The sequence below is a fragment of the Macaca mulatta genome, chromosome 16 (genome assembly GCF_049350105.2).
Source record: "Macaca mulatta isolate MMU2019108-1 chromosome 16, T2T-MMU8v2.0, whole genome shotgun sequence".
NCBI lineage: Eukaryota > Metazoa > Chordata > Mammalia > Primates > Cercopithecidae > Macaca > Macaca mulatta.
Genome location: NC_133421.1, coordinates 36,311,291 through 36,327,305, shown reverse-complemented (window position 1 = coordinate 36,327,305; position 16,015 = coordinate 36,311,291). Strand labels below are relative to the sequence as shown.

The 16,015-nt window shown below is 49.6% G+C and overlaps 1 protein-coding gene across 10 annotated transcripts in view; it reads right to left on the bottom strand.

The window, feature by feature from the left end:
* Positions 1–2,952: 2,952 nt before the first annotated feature.
* The window catches only part of KSR1 (kinase suppressor of ras 1), a 172,614-nt gene continuing 159,551 nt past the window's right edge, over positions 2,953–16,015 (bottom strand). For 8 of the 10 annotated variants that reach the window (XM_077970556.1, XM_077970557.1, XM_015118880.3 and 5 more), the window contains 2 exons: positions 11,910–12,043; positions 2,953–6,067 (listed from right to left, as the gene is read on the bottom strand). In XM_077970556.1, the coding sequence (XP_077826682.1) occupies positions 5,989–6,067; positions 11,910–12,043 (213 nt within the window). In that variant the 3' untranslated portion in view covers positions 2,953–5,988. Of the gene's footprint in view, positions 6,068–8,100; positions 8,182–11,909; positions 12,044–16,015 lie in introns of all 10 variants that reach the window. The other 2 variants (XM_077970554.1, XM_015118878.3) reach the window with 1 other exon arrangement.

Here is a 16,015-nt window from a genome sequence, read left to right as displayed (position 1 = left end):
TCAATGGGCCTCACAACTGAGCAGAAGCAGCCAGATCCAAACAGACACATGCTGTGAGAATTCCATGCTGTGAGAGTCAAGTTGAACAACAGGCCAGAATGGCGTCACCCTTGGGGGTCACTGACTGGGAGGGGCACGAAGGAGTCTTCGAGAGGCTGGAAGTGTTCTGGATCTGGTTCTAGGTGGTGATCGCACAGGTATTTACATCCATTAACAACAGGCTGAGGCTGGTGCAGTGGCTGACACTTGTAATTCAGCACATTGGGAGGCTGAGGCAGGAGGATTGCTTGAGCCCAGGAGTTCGAGACCAGCCTGGGCAGCATGGCGAGACCTTGTCTCTACTAAAAATCAAAAAAGTTAGTGGGGCATTATGGTGCACGCCTATAGTCCTGGCTACAGGACGGCTGAGGCAGGAGGACTGCTTGAGCCTGGGTGGTTGAGGCCACAGGAGCTATGATCGTGCTGCTGCACTCCAGCTTGGGTGACAGAGCAGGACCCTGTCTTAAAACAAAACAAAAACTCAAACAGAAAACCAGGATCTGTACATTTTACTCTACCTAGACAATATTTCCATAAAACACTGCTAAAAGAAAAAAATCTCCCAGAATCCAAGGAGACACAGGCACAGCTCAGAGTTCCAGCAAATCAGCACCTTAGCATCAGCTTGAGCCTGGGAGGTGAGTCACAGGTAAGCAGCTTCACTATTGAGTCCGGCCCATAAAGGAGGGCCCTGTGCTCCACGCCCTGCCTGGAGGGGCCCCAGTCATACCCAAAGGCTGACGTGGTTTTAGACTAATCGACAAAGTAGGGAGGCACTTCGAGGCACAGTGTCGGCACCATTCACTCACCACAGTCCATTCCCAGTGGTTAGCTCTGGTCTTCAGGAGACCAGAAGCAGCCCTTGGGAATGTTCCTGCTCAGAGCTCTAGTATTCAAAGTTGCAGATCCTTCTCAGAGGCTCTCTGTTCTCTGCCCTGTAGACTGAGGGATCTCTTCAAAATGTGAGTCTGCCACCTCACACTCATTAGGATGGCTATGATTAAAAAAAAAAAAATCTGAAAAATAACAACTGTTGGCTAGATTGTGGGTAAACTGGAACTCTGTGAAAACAGCGTGGCTGTTCCTCAAAAACCTCAACATAGAATTACTATATGATCCAGCAGTTCCACTTCTGGGTATATCCCCCAAATAACCAAAAGCAGGAACTCAAAAGAGACATGTGAACACCCATGTTTGTAACAGCATCATTCACAAAAGCCAAGAGGTGAAGGCAACGTGTGTCCATCAACAGATGACTGGTCAACAAAATTGGGCTAGACATACAATTCTATACATAGTATGAATAGCCCACGTTTGAATCTTGGCCCTGTCATTTAATTCTTGTGTGATCTTCGTTAAGTTCCTGAATTTCTCCAGGCTTCCTTTCCTCGCCCATAAAATGAAGCAAGTGAATGTGAACCTTAGAAAGATGCTGTGGGGATTAAATGGGCTAATGCATGAAGAGGACTTGGGGCTGAGCTCCGCACATAGTGCCCACACGCCAGCACCTTTAGAGTCACTCCTGGACTGCACTGATCCCGTGCCCAGACCCGTTCACCTTTGCCAGTAGCAGAGTTCCTCAAGGAATCCTTCCATCTGCAGTGATGCCTTCAGCACAGAGGGCCTCGGCAGGGCAGTCAGTGATGCCCGTAGACACCCGAGTCCTGTTGTACAATGCAGGAGACCCTGGGTCCTCTCGTCCAGTTCCCTTTGGAAACCGCATTATATTGGGACAGCCGTATTGAACCACATTAATCACTGAAACATGCGTGAACACCCCCGCCTCCCCGCTGAGAACATTCTCATTGAGCGTATTCTACATCTATAAAGTCAGATATATGGTTCTAACTGCTTCCTAATGGGCTAATTAACAGTGCACCTCTCTCCCGCAAACAGGTTATGCCAAAACAGTACTTTGTTTGCCTCACTCAGGAAATCCAGTAGTAGTTTAAGGCAGCAGTCGCCAACCTTTTTGACACCAGGGACCAGTTTCATGGAGGGCAATTTTTCACAGATGGATGGGGATATACGATGGTTTCAAGATGAAACTGTTCCACCTCAGATCATCATGCATTAGACTCAGATTCTCATGAGAAGCACGCAACCTAGATTCTTCACATGCGTAGTTCACAATAGGGTTTGTGCCCCTGAGAATCTAGTGCTGCTGCCTAACTTCATCCTATTGTGGTTGGAGAGATGCTTTGTTATGTTATCTGCTTAAATCTATTGAGACTTAATATGTGGCCTACCACGTGGTCTATCCTGGAAAACGTTCCACAACTTAGCACTATCTTTTGAATACAGTAGGTGCTCAGTAAATGTCTGACCAGTAAGTTCCTAGACTTCTGAAGAGAGGTTCTGGAGCGAAAGCTGTGGCCCGAGTCCTGGATTAGCCACCCTGCAGCTGTGTGATCTTGGGTGAATACCTTAACCTCTCCGCTTCTCATTTTCCTCAGCTGAAACATCACAATTCTTACCTCGTGGCCTTATGAGGATTAAAGTGAGATGGTGTTTAGAAAGTACCTCTTCTCCACCTATCTGTATATATAACTGACAATGAGGGGCTCCTAGAAATTGGATTCAGACGAACACCACCTCATCCCTCCAAGGCTTCCATAAGGCTGAGGCACCTCCAACTCAGGAGATGCTGGGCCTACTCATGGCTTTGTTGCTGCTGGGGCCTGGATGATCTTCCTCTGCACATTGTGGGCCTTTGACATGTGACTTCTCCATTCCTCCATCTCTTTAGAAACACCTGCTGCTGAGGTCCTGGCATAACTTCTTCCTTTGGAAGGAGCTCCTTAATCTATAGACCAGGGGTTCAGTCACCCCAGACCTATCTATTCCCATGCCACCCATCCAAATGGTCCCCAGGACTCACCTGGAACTGACCAAAGCAAACACAAGCCCCGGTACACCTTGGTATAATTTTATTCACAAACTCCAGACATCCAGGCCTGGCTTACCACAGAGGGCATGTTCTTGCCAGTGGCAAAAAAACCCGATACAGCACGTTTGTTAATACTAACCATTTTAATTTAAATTAATAGCATGTCTGGAAGACAAATGCAGTTGATAGAAAATATAAAAACTTTACTGTACAAATTTTACATCACATTCAAAAAAAGCAAGTGTGTGGCTTGTGGCCACAGAAGATGCTAGGTTTGCACACTGATGAGATCCTGGCTAACACTGCTGCATAGCACAAACTCCAACTGGCTTCACATTTATGTCTCCACCCCCACCCCCACACCAAATCAACACAGAATAACACAGGTTTCCAGGGCTTGCCATTCCTCTCTGTGAACTCAAGAGGAAATGCCGTAAGATGACAGAGGGTGTTTTGATTTGGTAACATGGAGAGATCAACTTTGCTACACACTGCTTACAACCCCAAACTAGCTAGGATGCAAGACTTCGAGTTAGACAGAAACCCAGGGGGCTGCGGCTCTGGTGGTTAAAGGCAGCAGGGCTTCAGAGGTGAGGCTGGAAACTGGGGATGCCTTGGTGGGCCAAAGCTTGGGCTCCACTCTCAGACCCCAGAGGGGACTTCCGCAGCCCTCAAGAGCTCTCCCTGAGCTCTCCCAGCCTTCTCCATCCCCTTCACAGTTGGCCGTGAGGGCTGAATTCACAGTATCTGTCGTCCTTCGTGTGTTTCCAAGGCAGATGGAGAGAGCACACAGAAGGGCAGGTGTGCCTTCCTAACTTCAATTCACAGTCACTGAAATACAAGGGGAACGGGGGGACCATCATGGGGTGAGGTGGGGTTCTTTAAAGACAGGCAGTGCAGAGGTGGCAAGCTGAGAGCCAGCTGCCCCCAGTCCTTCAGTTCCACCTTTGGGGCCCAGTGCCTTCTGGGTTCCTCGAAGGTAACAGGGCCCCACCAGGTCATCAGTTCCTTAAGAGCAGAGACCATGACTGCTCCTATCTCTAGGTGCCCCGCACTTGCAGAAGACCAAGTGCACTGTAGTTGCTCAATGAGCGCTTCTTTAACTGTGATGCTCACGAGAAAAAGCAAAACCCAGACTGACTTTCTGTGGGCCTGCGCATGCCCACTGCGGCCTGGTGTCAGGGGTTGGGGAGGAACTGAGCCTACTGGCTGAGCTGACGTCCAACCGTGGGGCTCACCAGTACATCCATCGGGCCTGCTGTCGCCTGGACAAAGGCCACCATTGCAATAGAAAGGTGAAAGGCTGGAGACACACGTGATCCCTGGGAAAGGGCAGGTGTGTGGGAGGCCAAAGGGATGATGGGGCAAAACGAGCAGTCCCATTATAGCACAGAAACTCCACACGGAGCTGAATCCACATGGTTTACAGCCTCCCCACATGGACTGGGAAGGGTGAAGATGCTGATGGCCAGGCACGTTGGCACTGTAACATGGCTGTGCCCTCCAAGGAGGGGCTGATCAAGGGATGCCAGGCCTGGCGAGGAGGCAACTCCATAGCTTGCTGGCAGAGCAGCTCATTTTCTGTGGCATTTTGACCAGACTCTGGAGACGGGGGCTCAGCTAGACGGGGCTTAACTGGAAGGGGTGGGAGCCACCTCCCTCCCTTCCCAAGTCTGAGCTCAGAGCATGGTCACAGAATCCAATCACGTCTCCACTCCCATCACCCTTTTTCCTTTCTGGTTTTGGAGGCTAATGCAACCTAACCTCCACTTAAGGGCTCCCTTTTGCCATCTGGAACTTTTCTCTGCAGGTGAGAGTTCCTAATGAAGACAAGTGTGGTGCTCTCACCTCAAAGACTTTTCCAAATCCAGCCCCTCCTGCTTCAAATGGACACAAGTAGAAGGCCTAATGGTGCTAGGGAAGGCTCTGCAGACGGGGGCCAGCTAGGTGGGTCTAAGTGAAAGGGGTGATGGGCCACATGCCACCCAGTTGAGCTCAGAGCATGGACAGAGGAGTTGGAAATGGGCTAAGGGGTTTCAGCAGGATGGAAATGGAAGAAGTGGGCAGTTCTAGAACCTTCTGGCATGACAAAGGGTTTTTACAGTGCCAGGGTCACCATGTGGCTGGGAAGGGGGCTCCGGTACCTTTGCCATCTACTCCTCCTCCTTCCTCCATCTTCCTTGTTCCCACCCATCCAGCTCTCACGGTCAGATGGCAGTCAGGGACTGGGATGTAGCTAAAAGCCAAGGCCCTGAGTCCCATAACCTTAGTGCCTGCCTGGGGGCTTCATCAAAGACTCACATCTGTACAAGCCATGGATGTTTCCTCACCTTGTAGCAGAAACCCTGGCTGGGAACCCCCTGGTGAGTTCAGACCTTTTTTGGATTCTGTTTCTACTTTTCCAGCAGGAGCAGCCTGGATTACAGGGGTGAGAAGGTGAACCCAAACTCTCCAGGAACTCCAGACTCCTTCATCTAGCTCTGTTCCTAGCCAGGGTTTCTTCTGCAAGAGGAGGAAGGGGCAGTATCCCTTTGAAAGGACAAGGAGAGAGCCCTAGAGAGAGAGATTCCCCTGATGGGGTCTTGGGCCAAAAAGCAGAGGCCAGGTCAGACCTTCTGGGCTCCCCGCCCTACCCCAAGAACAGCTGCAATCACCATGTCTGTCTTCCTTCTGGCCCAGCATGGGTCCCTCACCGCCTACCAGGTCCTCCAGAAGGGACAGCCATTTCAGCCATCCTGGCCATCAGTGCCAGTGCATCGATGCACGGACTGTTTTTATTATTACCTATTGTAAAACATCAGGTTCACTCAGGAGAAATACATGTGTAAACATTTGCTGTCTGTCACGACAGGTTTGGTTGTTGGTGGTGTCATTTTAAGAGATAGTAGGTGCAGCTCCATCTCCCGAGTAGGGTTTATGGCGAACAGTCTGAATCTAGGATGCGTGCTCCTGGTTTGCAGCGCTGGGCAGGCAGTGTTTTTTGTCGTGGTGGTTGTTTGGATGTTTCAGAAACACATTTTAAAAAGAAAGAGATCAGCAGCGAAAAACCACATGGCTGGCTACATCTTTGGATTACTGGACTCCAGGACGCCCAAGCCAAACCTTTCAAACCGGGGTACAACTTTGCTGCTGTTAATGCTGCAAAGAGGAACAAAAACAAGAATTATAGCCCCATTGGTCTTCATCAGAATTAGGGTAACACTAGTTAGGAAATGAGCTCAGCAGAGGACTTGGCCTCCAACAAGAAATGAAAATGATTGATTGGCCAACAGCCCTGGCAGAGCTGCCCCTGGTCATACTGAGTCCAAGGCCTCAGCTACACTCCAAGTAGTTCTACTTGGAGCAGCAACAGTGGCTCACTCATCTCCAAGTCCCAAGCTCCCAGCATGCTCAGTACTGCTGTGGGCTCCTCGGAACTGTTTTCTCATTTGCAGCCCAGGAAAGCTCTTGCTCCAAGTAGAATTGAGAGAGAAGAGAAACATGACCCCCAGGATACCAGGAGTTACAAGGCATGTTCCTTTTAGAAATAAACCCTAATACTGGGGTGCATCAGGGCCACCTGGGAAGCAGGTTGAAATGCAGATTCCTAGAGCCCAATTCCGGAGATCTGGGTTCAGCAGGTCTGGGGAGGGAGAACAGAAACCTGCATTTAGTAAACAGTGCAGTAACTGCGGCAGGGGACCCGGCAGCCATGCTCTTGACAAATGCTGACCTGGGGTCTGGTTTATGGCACACTGGGCAGGTGCAAAGGAAGTAATTTTGCCAGGGTGGCAGGGGGGGATGGGGCAGAGACTTTGTTTTCATCAGAAAAATTGTCTGGAGCCAGGTACCTCTTTGCTTTAAGACAACTTTTCTGAGGGTGCCACTGAAGACACAACCCTTCTGAGCTGGTATCTTTCATGGCCACAGAACTTTCTGTGTCTTCTGATCTAACTCTATAGAGGAGACTGAGAGACACGAGCCCAGCAAAGGGTTCCTGTGACCAGGATGCCAGCCTCGGGGCAGCTCTGAAATCATTCCACTCCTTGTTGGACAAAATTCCCACAGGTTAAAAGCCAAGTCAATACCCTCCCAACCTCCGCCTGCCGCGCACCAGGCACACACCCAGTGGGAGGCTGGTGTACTCAGGAGGGTAGAAGGCATCTCACTAAGGTGTTAGCAGTGAGACAGAGCCACCCCAACAAAAACAAGACCAGCCCTCAGAAGAACACGGGAGCAATCAGTCACGTCCAGGAAGGTAGTTAGAAGCTGCCCAGACCGCCTTGGAGGGAGCTCAATTAGTGGGATCCTCTGAGAGCAGTTACTTGGGCATATGCAGGCAACGTGGAGAGGGCAGAGGGCCAGTTTTTAAAACAAAGCAAAAGAAGTAGCCTCGAGAGAGACGACTGGAGCAGCAGAGGTGGCATCCCCTGGGTTAGTGCCCGCATCTCATTTTGCATTTTAGCAGAAGTCACGGTGCTGAGTTGTTGATTAGGAGGAAGAAAGCCCCTGGTGCATGCAAGGCAGCCAGGCCTACAACCTACAGAAGGAAAGAGAAGAAAGCAAAGAACAGCATCAGAATCACAGCCCCATGCAGAGCCTGTCGGGAGCTAGAGGTCTGGCCAGAGCAGCTGGACAGGGGACTCCCTTTCCCTTCCAGAGAGAAAGGGTCATCCTGGACTCCATCCCCCAGGCTTGGCTGCACTGCACGCTCAGAAGGGAGCCTGGGCACAAAGAACCCTCTCTAAGCTCCCACAGGGCACAGTTGCAGCACGTTTATAAAGAGGCTGGCACATGCCCACAGCTCCTTAGCCCTTGACGAGCAAAATACTTCCAAGAGTATTTCTGCTTCACTGAATTCTCTTCCCTTGAGCTCTGGCCAGGGGGACTGGGATCCTGGCGGCTCAAATCAATGACCCAAGTTCTCTCCGACCCGGGGACAAGCCATCCGTCCACTCGTGGTGTGGACAAAGGCCCCGCTACATGCTGTGGCTCTTCTCTCACCCAGCGAAAAATGCAAGCCTGTGTGACCCTTGCTGGCAGCCATTTCAGCTGCAGAAACCTCACTTTGGTTTGCGAGAATAAATGACACAAAGATGGGAGAAGCTGGGAAGCAGCGACAGAAAGGAAGTGGGGTTTGCGTCAGGAAAACCAGAGACAGGCAGCCAGCGAGGGAAGTAACAGGAACACACTATTCCTCCAGAACCGGACAGGAGCTCTTAAAGTCAGGGTGGCCGTAGCGTCCTTTTCCATAGTAGCGGCTCCTCCAGCGACTGGGAGTGCCCAGCAACCATTCCGCCAGGCGTGGGAAGAGCGCAGTCCGGCCCCAGCAGGTGATGGAGTCAGGCACGCGTGGACAGGTGGAGGAATCAGTTGATGGGAAAGGGGGAGATGACAGAACAGCATATCCGCCACCCCCCGAAAATAAAAAAATGACAAGATCAATGGGAAAGAAAAGAGAAAGTGAGAATTAGGGGCAAGTGTGTAGAAAGTAAACACTGTGAACAGGAAGCTTTGACACAGACTCATTCAGGAAAGGAGAGCCTGCAAGCTCTCCTTGAAGGGGCTGGGCAGGGAACAGCCCCATTTGTGACTCAGTTTCCTGCCTGTGAAATGAGAAGGTGGGACTACACGGTTTTTAGGGAATCTGGAATGATGTTCTGAATGCCAGTGTCCACCTAGTGGAGGCTTTTGTTTTGTCGGGGAGAAAACCAGGGCCCAGCTTGTTAAGCAAGTTGCCTGAGGTCCGATTGGAGCTTGGCCTCGCCACCTCACATCACCCTCCTTGAACGGCTAAGAGCCCCATGCTCCTGCTCTCTGCTGGGACAGTTCTGGCTCAAAACCCAGCCCTGACGACCTTCTTCCAGAGACTCTTCCTCGTGTCCCCCAGGTGGACGCAGAGGCCCCCATCTGGGCTGTATCACAGCACTTGGCATGGTATCACCCTTTGCCCGCATTCATTCATGCACACCAAATATTTAGTGACCAACTATCATGTTCCTGGGACTGTACTAGGAGCCAGGAATACAAAGGTGATAAGAGTCCTGATGTCATTACAGTGTGTCTGTTTGTCTTTATGACACTGGAACTTCCTCGCTGGTGGAACCCTGGCCTCGGCCATCTGTTTCTCCGGGCGTGCAGCAGGTGTGCAGCAATGGCTGCCTAGAACGCACACCTCTATGGCTATGATCCATTACCCTACATTTGTACTGGACTCCGACCCATCCTAAGAGCAAAATACTGAACCCAGTATTGCATGAGATGTGGTATTCCCTAACCACACACTGTCATTCCTCCAGACCATCCCTCTACCTGGCCTGAATCAGCGAAGCACCAAGCATTTCTTTAGTGAATTCTGCAGGACAGAAAACTCATGCTGAGTCCTTCCTCAACTGCGGCTGGAGGTCCACTTTGGTTCTTTATCAAGACAGGGCCTGGAGGCCGGGCATGGTGGCTCATGCCTGTAATCCCAGCACTGCAGGAGGCCAAGGCAGGCGGATCATTTGAGGTCAGGAATTTGAGACCGCCCTGGCCAACATGATGAAACCCCGTCTCTACTAAAAAACCCACAAAAATTAGCCAGGCATGGGGGCAGGTGCCCATAATCCCTGCAACTTCGGAGGTTGAGGCATGAGAATCGCTTGAACTCGGGAGGCGGAGGTTGCAGTGAGTCAAGATTGCATCACTGCACTCCAGCCTGGGTGACAGAGCAAGACTCTGTCTCAGAAAGAACAAAAAAATAAAAGACATGGCCTGGAGGCTGGGTGCAGTGGCTCACACCTGTAATCCCAGCACTTTGGGAGGCTGAGGTGGGTGATCACTTGAGGTCAGGAGTTTGAGACCAGCCTGGCCAATATAGTGAAACCCCATCTCTACTAAAAATACAAAAATTAGCCAGGTGTGGTAGCGTGTGCCTGTAGTCCCAGCTACTCAGGAGGCTGAGACAGGAGAATCGCTTGAACCCAGGAGGTGGAGGTTGCAGTGGGCTGAGATCGTGCCACTGTACTCCAGCCCGAGTGACAGAACAAGACTCCGCCTCAAAAAAAAAAAAAAAAAAGACAAGAAAAGAAAAAGATAATGGCCTGGAAAACAATGTGCAAGCCAAATCTGGCCACACACTAAGAAAGGTTCTGACTACTTTAAAGGATTAAAAAACAGTAACAAAGAACATGTAACAGAGACTGTGTCACCTGCAAGCCCAAAGTATTGACTACCTGACCCTTCCTAGGATAAGGAATGCTGCCATCACCACACGTGGCGCCAGGTACGGGAGTTGGGGATGCAGCTTCTCCAGGCACTCAGTGACACACACACACAGGGACGGGGGCCTCAGGGGCTCTCTTGGCAGCAGGTGGCAGACAGGCTCTTCCTCTCGCTCTCATGAAGAGCAGCTCCATGTTATGGGTTTTCTACAGCGGGACTCTGCGGGAGATTCCACTTTTAGAAAGTGTCCTTTTCCTTAAAGTTTATAACTGGCCAGGCGCAGTGGATCAAGCCTGTAATCCTAGCACTTTGGGAGGCCGAGGCAAGAGCATCACTTGAGCTCAGGAGTTTGAAACCAGCCTGGGCAACATAGTGAGACCTCATCTCTATGTGTACAACAATTGTTATTTGAAAAGCTTCTCAGAAAGGTAAAACTATTCTTAGTTTGCAGATTGTACAGACACAGGTGGCAGGCCATACTTGACCTACAGGCTGGACTCCTGGGTGAGATAAATCGATTCACTTTCTACATGGTTGGGGGCAAAAATACCAAAAGAAGACTATTTCATGACATGTGAAATCCCAATTTCCAGCATTAAGTCTTACTGGCACACAGCCAGCTCCCTGATTTACGCCGTCCGTGGCTGCTCCCGTGTTGCGATGGCAGAGCCGAGAGGCTGTGGCAGAGATGGTGCTTGGCACACTGCCAAAGTTGGCCCCCAGAGTGAGGACTTGAGTTGCCCTCTTGGCCTGCAATGCCTCCAATATTCACCGGGCCCCTTACAGCAAGTTTACCCGCCCTAGACCTGGCCCAACCCCTAGCCCAGAGACTTTTGAATGATGTGGAAACTGAGGCCCAGAACAAAAAAGGACTTCCCAGGTTCTCACAGAGCATTCGTGACAGGGCAGAGGTCTCTTCTGAGTGTTCTAGCAGAGGCAACCAGAGGGCAAAGGAAAAAGGGAATGAGATAGAATGCAGGAGAGACGACAGTGGCCCGTGACCTGGTGGACATCACCCCCGCACCAAGGGGTGCAAAGGGCTGTGTGTTAAACCAGGAGGCAGACAGCTTCTAAACCCAAGTGACTGTGGTCCCCATAAGAGGTGGCTGGCTTCTTGTGTTTCGGTGGGTGCCATTGTAAGCAATATTGGCTCTGCTTATTTCAGTGAAGCTTACAATACCACGTCGCTCTGACTTCTAACTGACCCCATCTTGCCCCTCCCTCGGCAGAGCCTTCTAGTCCTGGGTTTTCACAGCTGCAAACTGTAGGTGCTCACCTGTCAAAGGGAGTCTCCAAAACAAACGTGGGAAATAAAATCCTGGTATCACTTGGGCAAGGGGACTAGTCACCTCGGGTGACCTACCGTGTGTATTCCTCAGATCAAAGTCCCGGGCAGAGGCCAAGCGTGGTGACTCATGCCTGTAATCCCAGCACTTTGGGAGGCTGAGGCGGGTGGGTCACTTGAGGTCAGGAGTTCGAGACCAGCCTGGCGAATATGATGAAACCCCGTCTCTACTAAAAATACAATAATTAGCCAAGCTTGGTGGTGGGTGCCTATAGTCCCAGCTACTCGGGAGGCTGAGGTAGGAGAATTGCTTGAACCCAGGAGGCGGAGGTTGCAGTGAGCCTAAATCACGCCACTGCACTCCAGCCCAGATGACAGAGCAAGACTCCGTCTCAAAAAAAACCCAAAAAACACGAAAAGTCTTGGGCAGAAAGAGCAGAAGGTGCCCTCCAAGACCCCAGGTGAGGCTGCGAGGGCCTGGCTAGCAGTCTGGCTCGTGGAAGAGGCACTTACTCAGCTGACTTCCAGAAGTGTCCAGGGTGCGAGAGCCGCCGGTTCAGCTTGGGAAGTTTCTCCAGCATGTCCATCAGCAGGCTGAAGCTGGGTCTCTCCTGCAGGTTGAAAGCCCAGCAGGCCGACAGGATCTCCTGCAAATGGAGCTGCCATCAGCGGTGTGTGAGCTGGCTGGGAGGGAGGGGACACACAGTAGGGACACTCCACAAAGGGTCCCTTCGATGTTCTCAAGTACCGTCTAGCTGGTGGGCCCCTGAACGCCCTGCTGACATGAAGGGGTAAGAAGTAACTGGGTTTCAGAGAACCACTCATGCTTCTGGTTCAACATGGAATGCACCAGGTTACCTCACCTCCTTACTTCTTAGATCCATGCGCACCCCAAAATAAGAGTAACCACGATGAACAGACCAGCAATGGGAAAGAGATGAGAAATGGGCTGTTGGTTTTTTGAAGATGCAAAGTGCAAGGTACAATGTTCGCAGGTGAAATGCAAGATGCTCAGAATATGCGCAAGCTGGGGCTGCAGCGGAGGAGGGAGCCTCAGCATTACTAGAACGGCGGCTGGAGTGACAAGGAAGACTCAATATAGGGGCAGCAGCTAAGAGTCAGCAGAACAGCTGTCCCGATCACCCCCAGAGCAAAACCTTTCTTGCTGTGGCATTTTGCTGCCTACTCTGAGGATCCACGTGTGTACCAGCACAGCCCTGCAGCCTTCTGATTCAGAGCTGCCTGTGTGGAAAGGCCTATTTCTTGCACATATGACCAGGCAGAATACATACACCTACACAGACTCAGCAACTCAGGCTTTTGCTCTCAAATACAACTGGACCCCATGGGGTTGCCTGCTGTATCAGGAAAACCAGAGAAAGATAGAAGATAAGCAGATTAAGACACTGTCTCTGGAGGATAGGGGGTGTACATGTGTGTGTGTACATTTGTATGAAGCAGCTACTCTATCCATAAAATAAGACCAGGCTGCAATAAAAAAGAAATCAACAAATAAGAAAGTGCTTGAAATGAGAATATAATTTCTGAACTGAAACACTGAAAGTGCTGGAAGTTAAAAATCAAGGAAATTCCCCAGACTGTAGGCTCAATTCTAGATAGGGATGGAAAATACAAAAGAAGGTAAGAGAAATGTAGGCTCACTAAGAGGAACCAAATTCTGTCTAACGGGGATTTCCACAAAAGTAAACAGACTACTGGGCAGGAAATTATCAAAGAAATAATAAAAGAAAATTTACCAGAAGCTGTCAAAGGTAGCAGCTGTCTTCAGCTGAAAAGGTCCAATAAAGGGACCTCACTTAAAACAGTTAAAAAAAAAAAAACAAACTCTACCCTCAGATATATGTTTATGAAATTTCCCTATAGCAGGGATAAACAGAAAATCCTAGATGCTTCCAGAAAGAGTAAGATAGGCATCCACAAATGGCTGAGAATCAGACCAACACCAGACTTCTCAGGAAGGCAATGGACACTTAGTAGATGGCAGGGCAAAATCCCTGTGGTCTCAGGGAAAATTATTATGAACCTGGAATTCTACTCCTGATATGACGATGAAATAATAACTTTTTTTAGGCATGCAAGGATTCAAAGATTATCTCCCATTCTTCCACTGGGGGGCAGTTTCTTCAGGTTTCACTCGCAGTTTGTTTGTTGGAGTGCAAACAGAGGGCAAGACATGAGACATGAGGAATAGTGCAACTGACCCAGGAGTGAATGAAAAGAAAACAGAAGGGTAACAGCTGTGCAACAGGCCTAACATCCCACTGATTCCAATGACAAGAAACCAGTGGGCTCTGAAAAGAATGGAACGAATTCCACTCAGGAAGCAGAACGCAGAAGCTGAAAGACCTCAGGAACATGAGAAAGGTGTTTGTTTCTTCTCTCGGCAGTAAGAAAAGGCAAGAAGGGGGAAAAAAGGCAATTAGAAACTACAGGAAAAGCCTAAACTGCACAAGAAAGCCATGGTCCAAATGTGAAGCCAACAAAATTGTGAGCCTTTGAGTAATTGATGAAGTGGAAGAGATGGACCCACAAAGAAAATGTAATCCCAGTGAACTACCTGACCAGTGGCTAATAGCACTTACAGTCTACTACAGTAGTGTACACACTGTTCATCATCTTCTCACTTTTAGCCTCCATCAATAGGCACAGCATGGAAGATTTAATCATGGCCACCTTAACAATAAGTAATGGAAAACCTGACCTAAGTGGTGCAGCAGAAAGAACAGAGTGCCAGAGTGAAAAGCTGACAGACCCAGATGATGCCTTTGGAGAATGATCTAGGGTGAGGGACTGCTGGTTTTCATTAAGAACCCTCTGGTCTTTTGATGTCTTCCCATGTGCTGGACCCTCAGATACAATGACTAATAACTCACTGGCTGCCTCAGCACATAAAGCAGTGCCTGGTGGTGAACTATACAGCAGTGTGGCTGAAGAGACAGAGAAAGGTGCCACTCAGAGGGCACTCCCAGCTTTTGTCTATGACAGAAAATAATTTTATTGCATTGACCAATGTTCCCCTACCCCTAACAGCAATGTGTTAAAAAGGGAAGGCAAGACTGGACAAAAGAAAGGGAACACCTGTGAGCCACAAGCTGCTGCCGGAACATCTGCTCCGTCCCCACTCCCCGCGCCCTGACCCCAATCTGGTCTCAAAACAACCATCACCCTGCACTAAAAGAAATCCTTCCAATTAGTTCAGAACTGTAGCTGTGCTCTAGAATGATCTGAGGAGCTTTATTTAAAAATAAAAAATAAAAAAACTATGATCTTATTCCCATCCCAGGTCAATTAAATTGGTACCTCTGTTGGGGAGGCCTTAACCCTGGCACTTTTATAAATCTCCCGGATGACTCCAACTTGCAGCCAGTGCTGAGCCCTGACTCCCTTGCTGCCCTTTGCTCAGCCCTGCTCCAGCCTTCGCCTCCCTGAAGATGGCACTTACCATTCTCTGCTCCAAGATGCTAAGTATGCAGAAAGGAAACAAACTGTTGCCAGGAGGGCAGAACGAAGAATATCTTTTCTCTCAGATACAACAAACATACATAATACTCTGGTTTATACAAAGATGTCCTTGCTAACTCTATTGTAAAGAGAGGTGAAAACTGGAAAGAATCCCCATGTCTAGTGACTGAAGTAGTTACATTACGGTGCAGCCACAGGACCTAAGGGCAGACAGTCTTAACAATAAGGATTTGTTAATGATTTGAGGTAATGAGCATAACAAAATGTCATGTGGAAAAAGTCACAATAAAAAAAATCAGCTAGGTTTTATGACACGTATGTCTTAAATATTTTTTTAAAAGACTATGCCGGGCGCGGTGGCTCATGCCTGTAATCCCAGCGCTTTGGGAGGCTGAGGCAGATGGATCGCTTGAGGCCAGGAGTTCGAGACAAGGCTGGCCAACATGGTGAAACCCCATCTCTACTAAAAATACAAAAATTAGTCTGATGTTTTGGTGCATGCTTGTAATCCCAGCTACTTGGCGACTGAGGTGGGAGATCACTTGAACCCAGGAGGTAGAGGTTGCAGTGAGCCAAGATTGTGCCACTGCACTCCAGCCTGGGCGACAGAGCAAGACCGCCTCAAAAAAAATTTAAAAAGACTGGAAGGCAGTGGTTACTTCAGCTGCCATCTGAGCTGCCCCAGAGCCCAGCCAAAGAGGCTGCAGCCACAGCCAGGAGCCTAAAACCTGTATCTTGAGCCCACTGACAGTTGCAGGAGGCAGATAAAGAAGGGTCCCTGGAGAATCTCTGTCCCACCCCACAAGTGTTTACACCAGATGTTTTTGTGCAGATGAGGGTCTTGCCTGGGTACACCCACAATAGACTGGAGACCTATATGCACTGGGGGAATAGGGTGGAGCTACCAGGAATTCGCACCTTATGCAGGGGAAGGAGCCTGGTCTCTTCAGTTCGTGTATGGTGGCCTGATATGCAATTGTGAGATGGGAGCCTGTTGGGAGGACCCCCTCTTTTTTGTTGAGAGTTTTCTTTTAATGAATTCCACTCTCCTCACCTTTCAATGTGTCCGTGTGCCTAATTTCTCCTGGTCATGAGACAAGAACTTGGATTTTAGCTGAGCTAAGGAGCAAAAAATC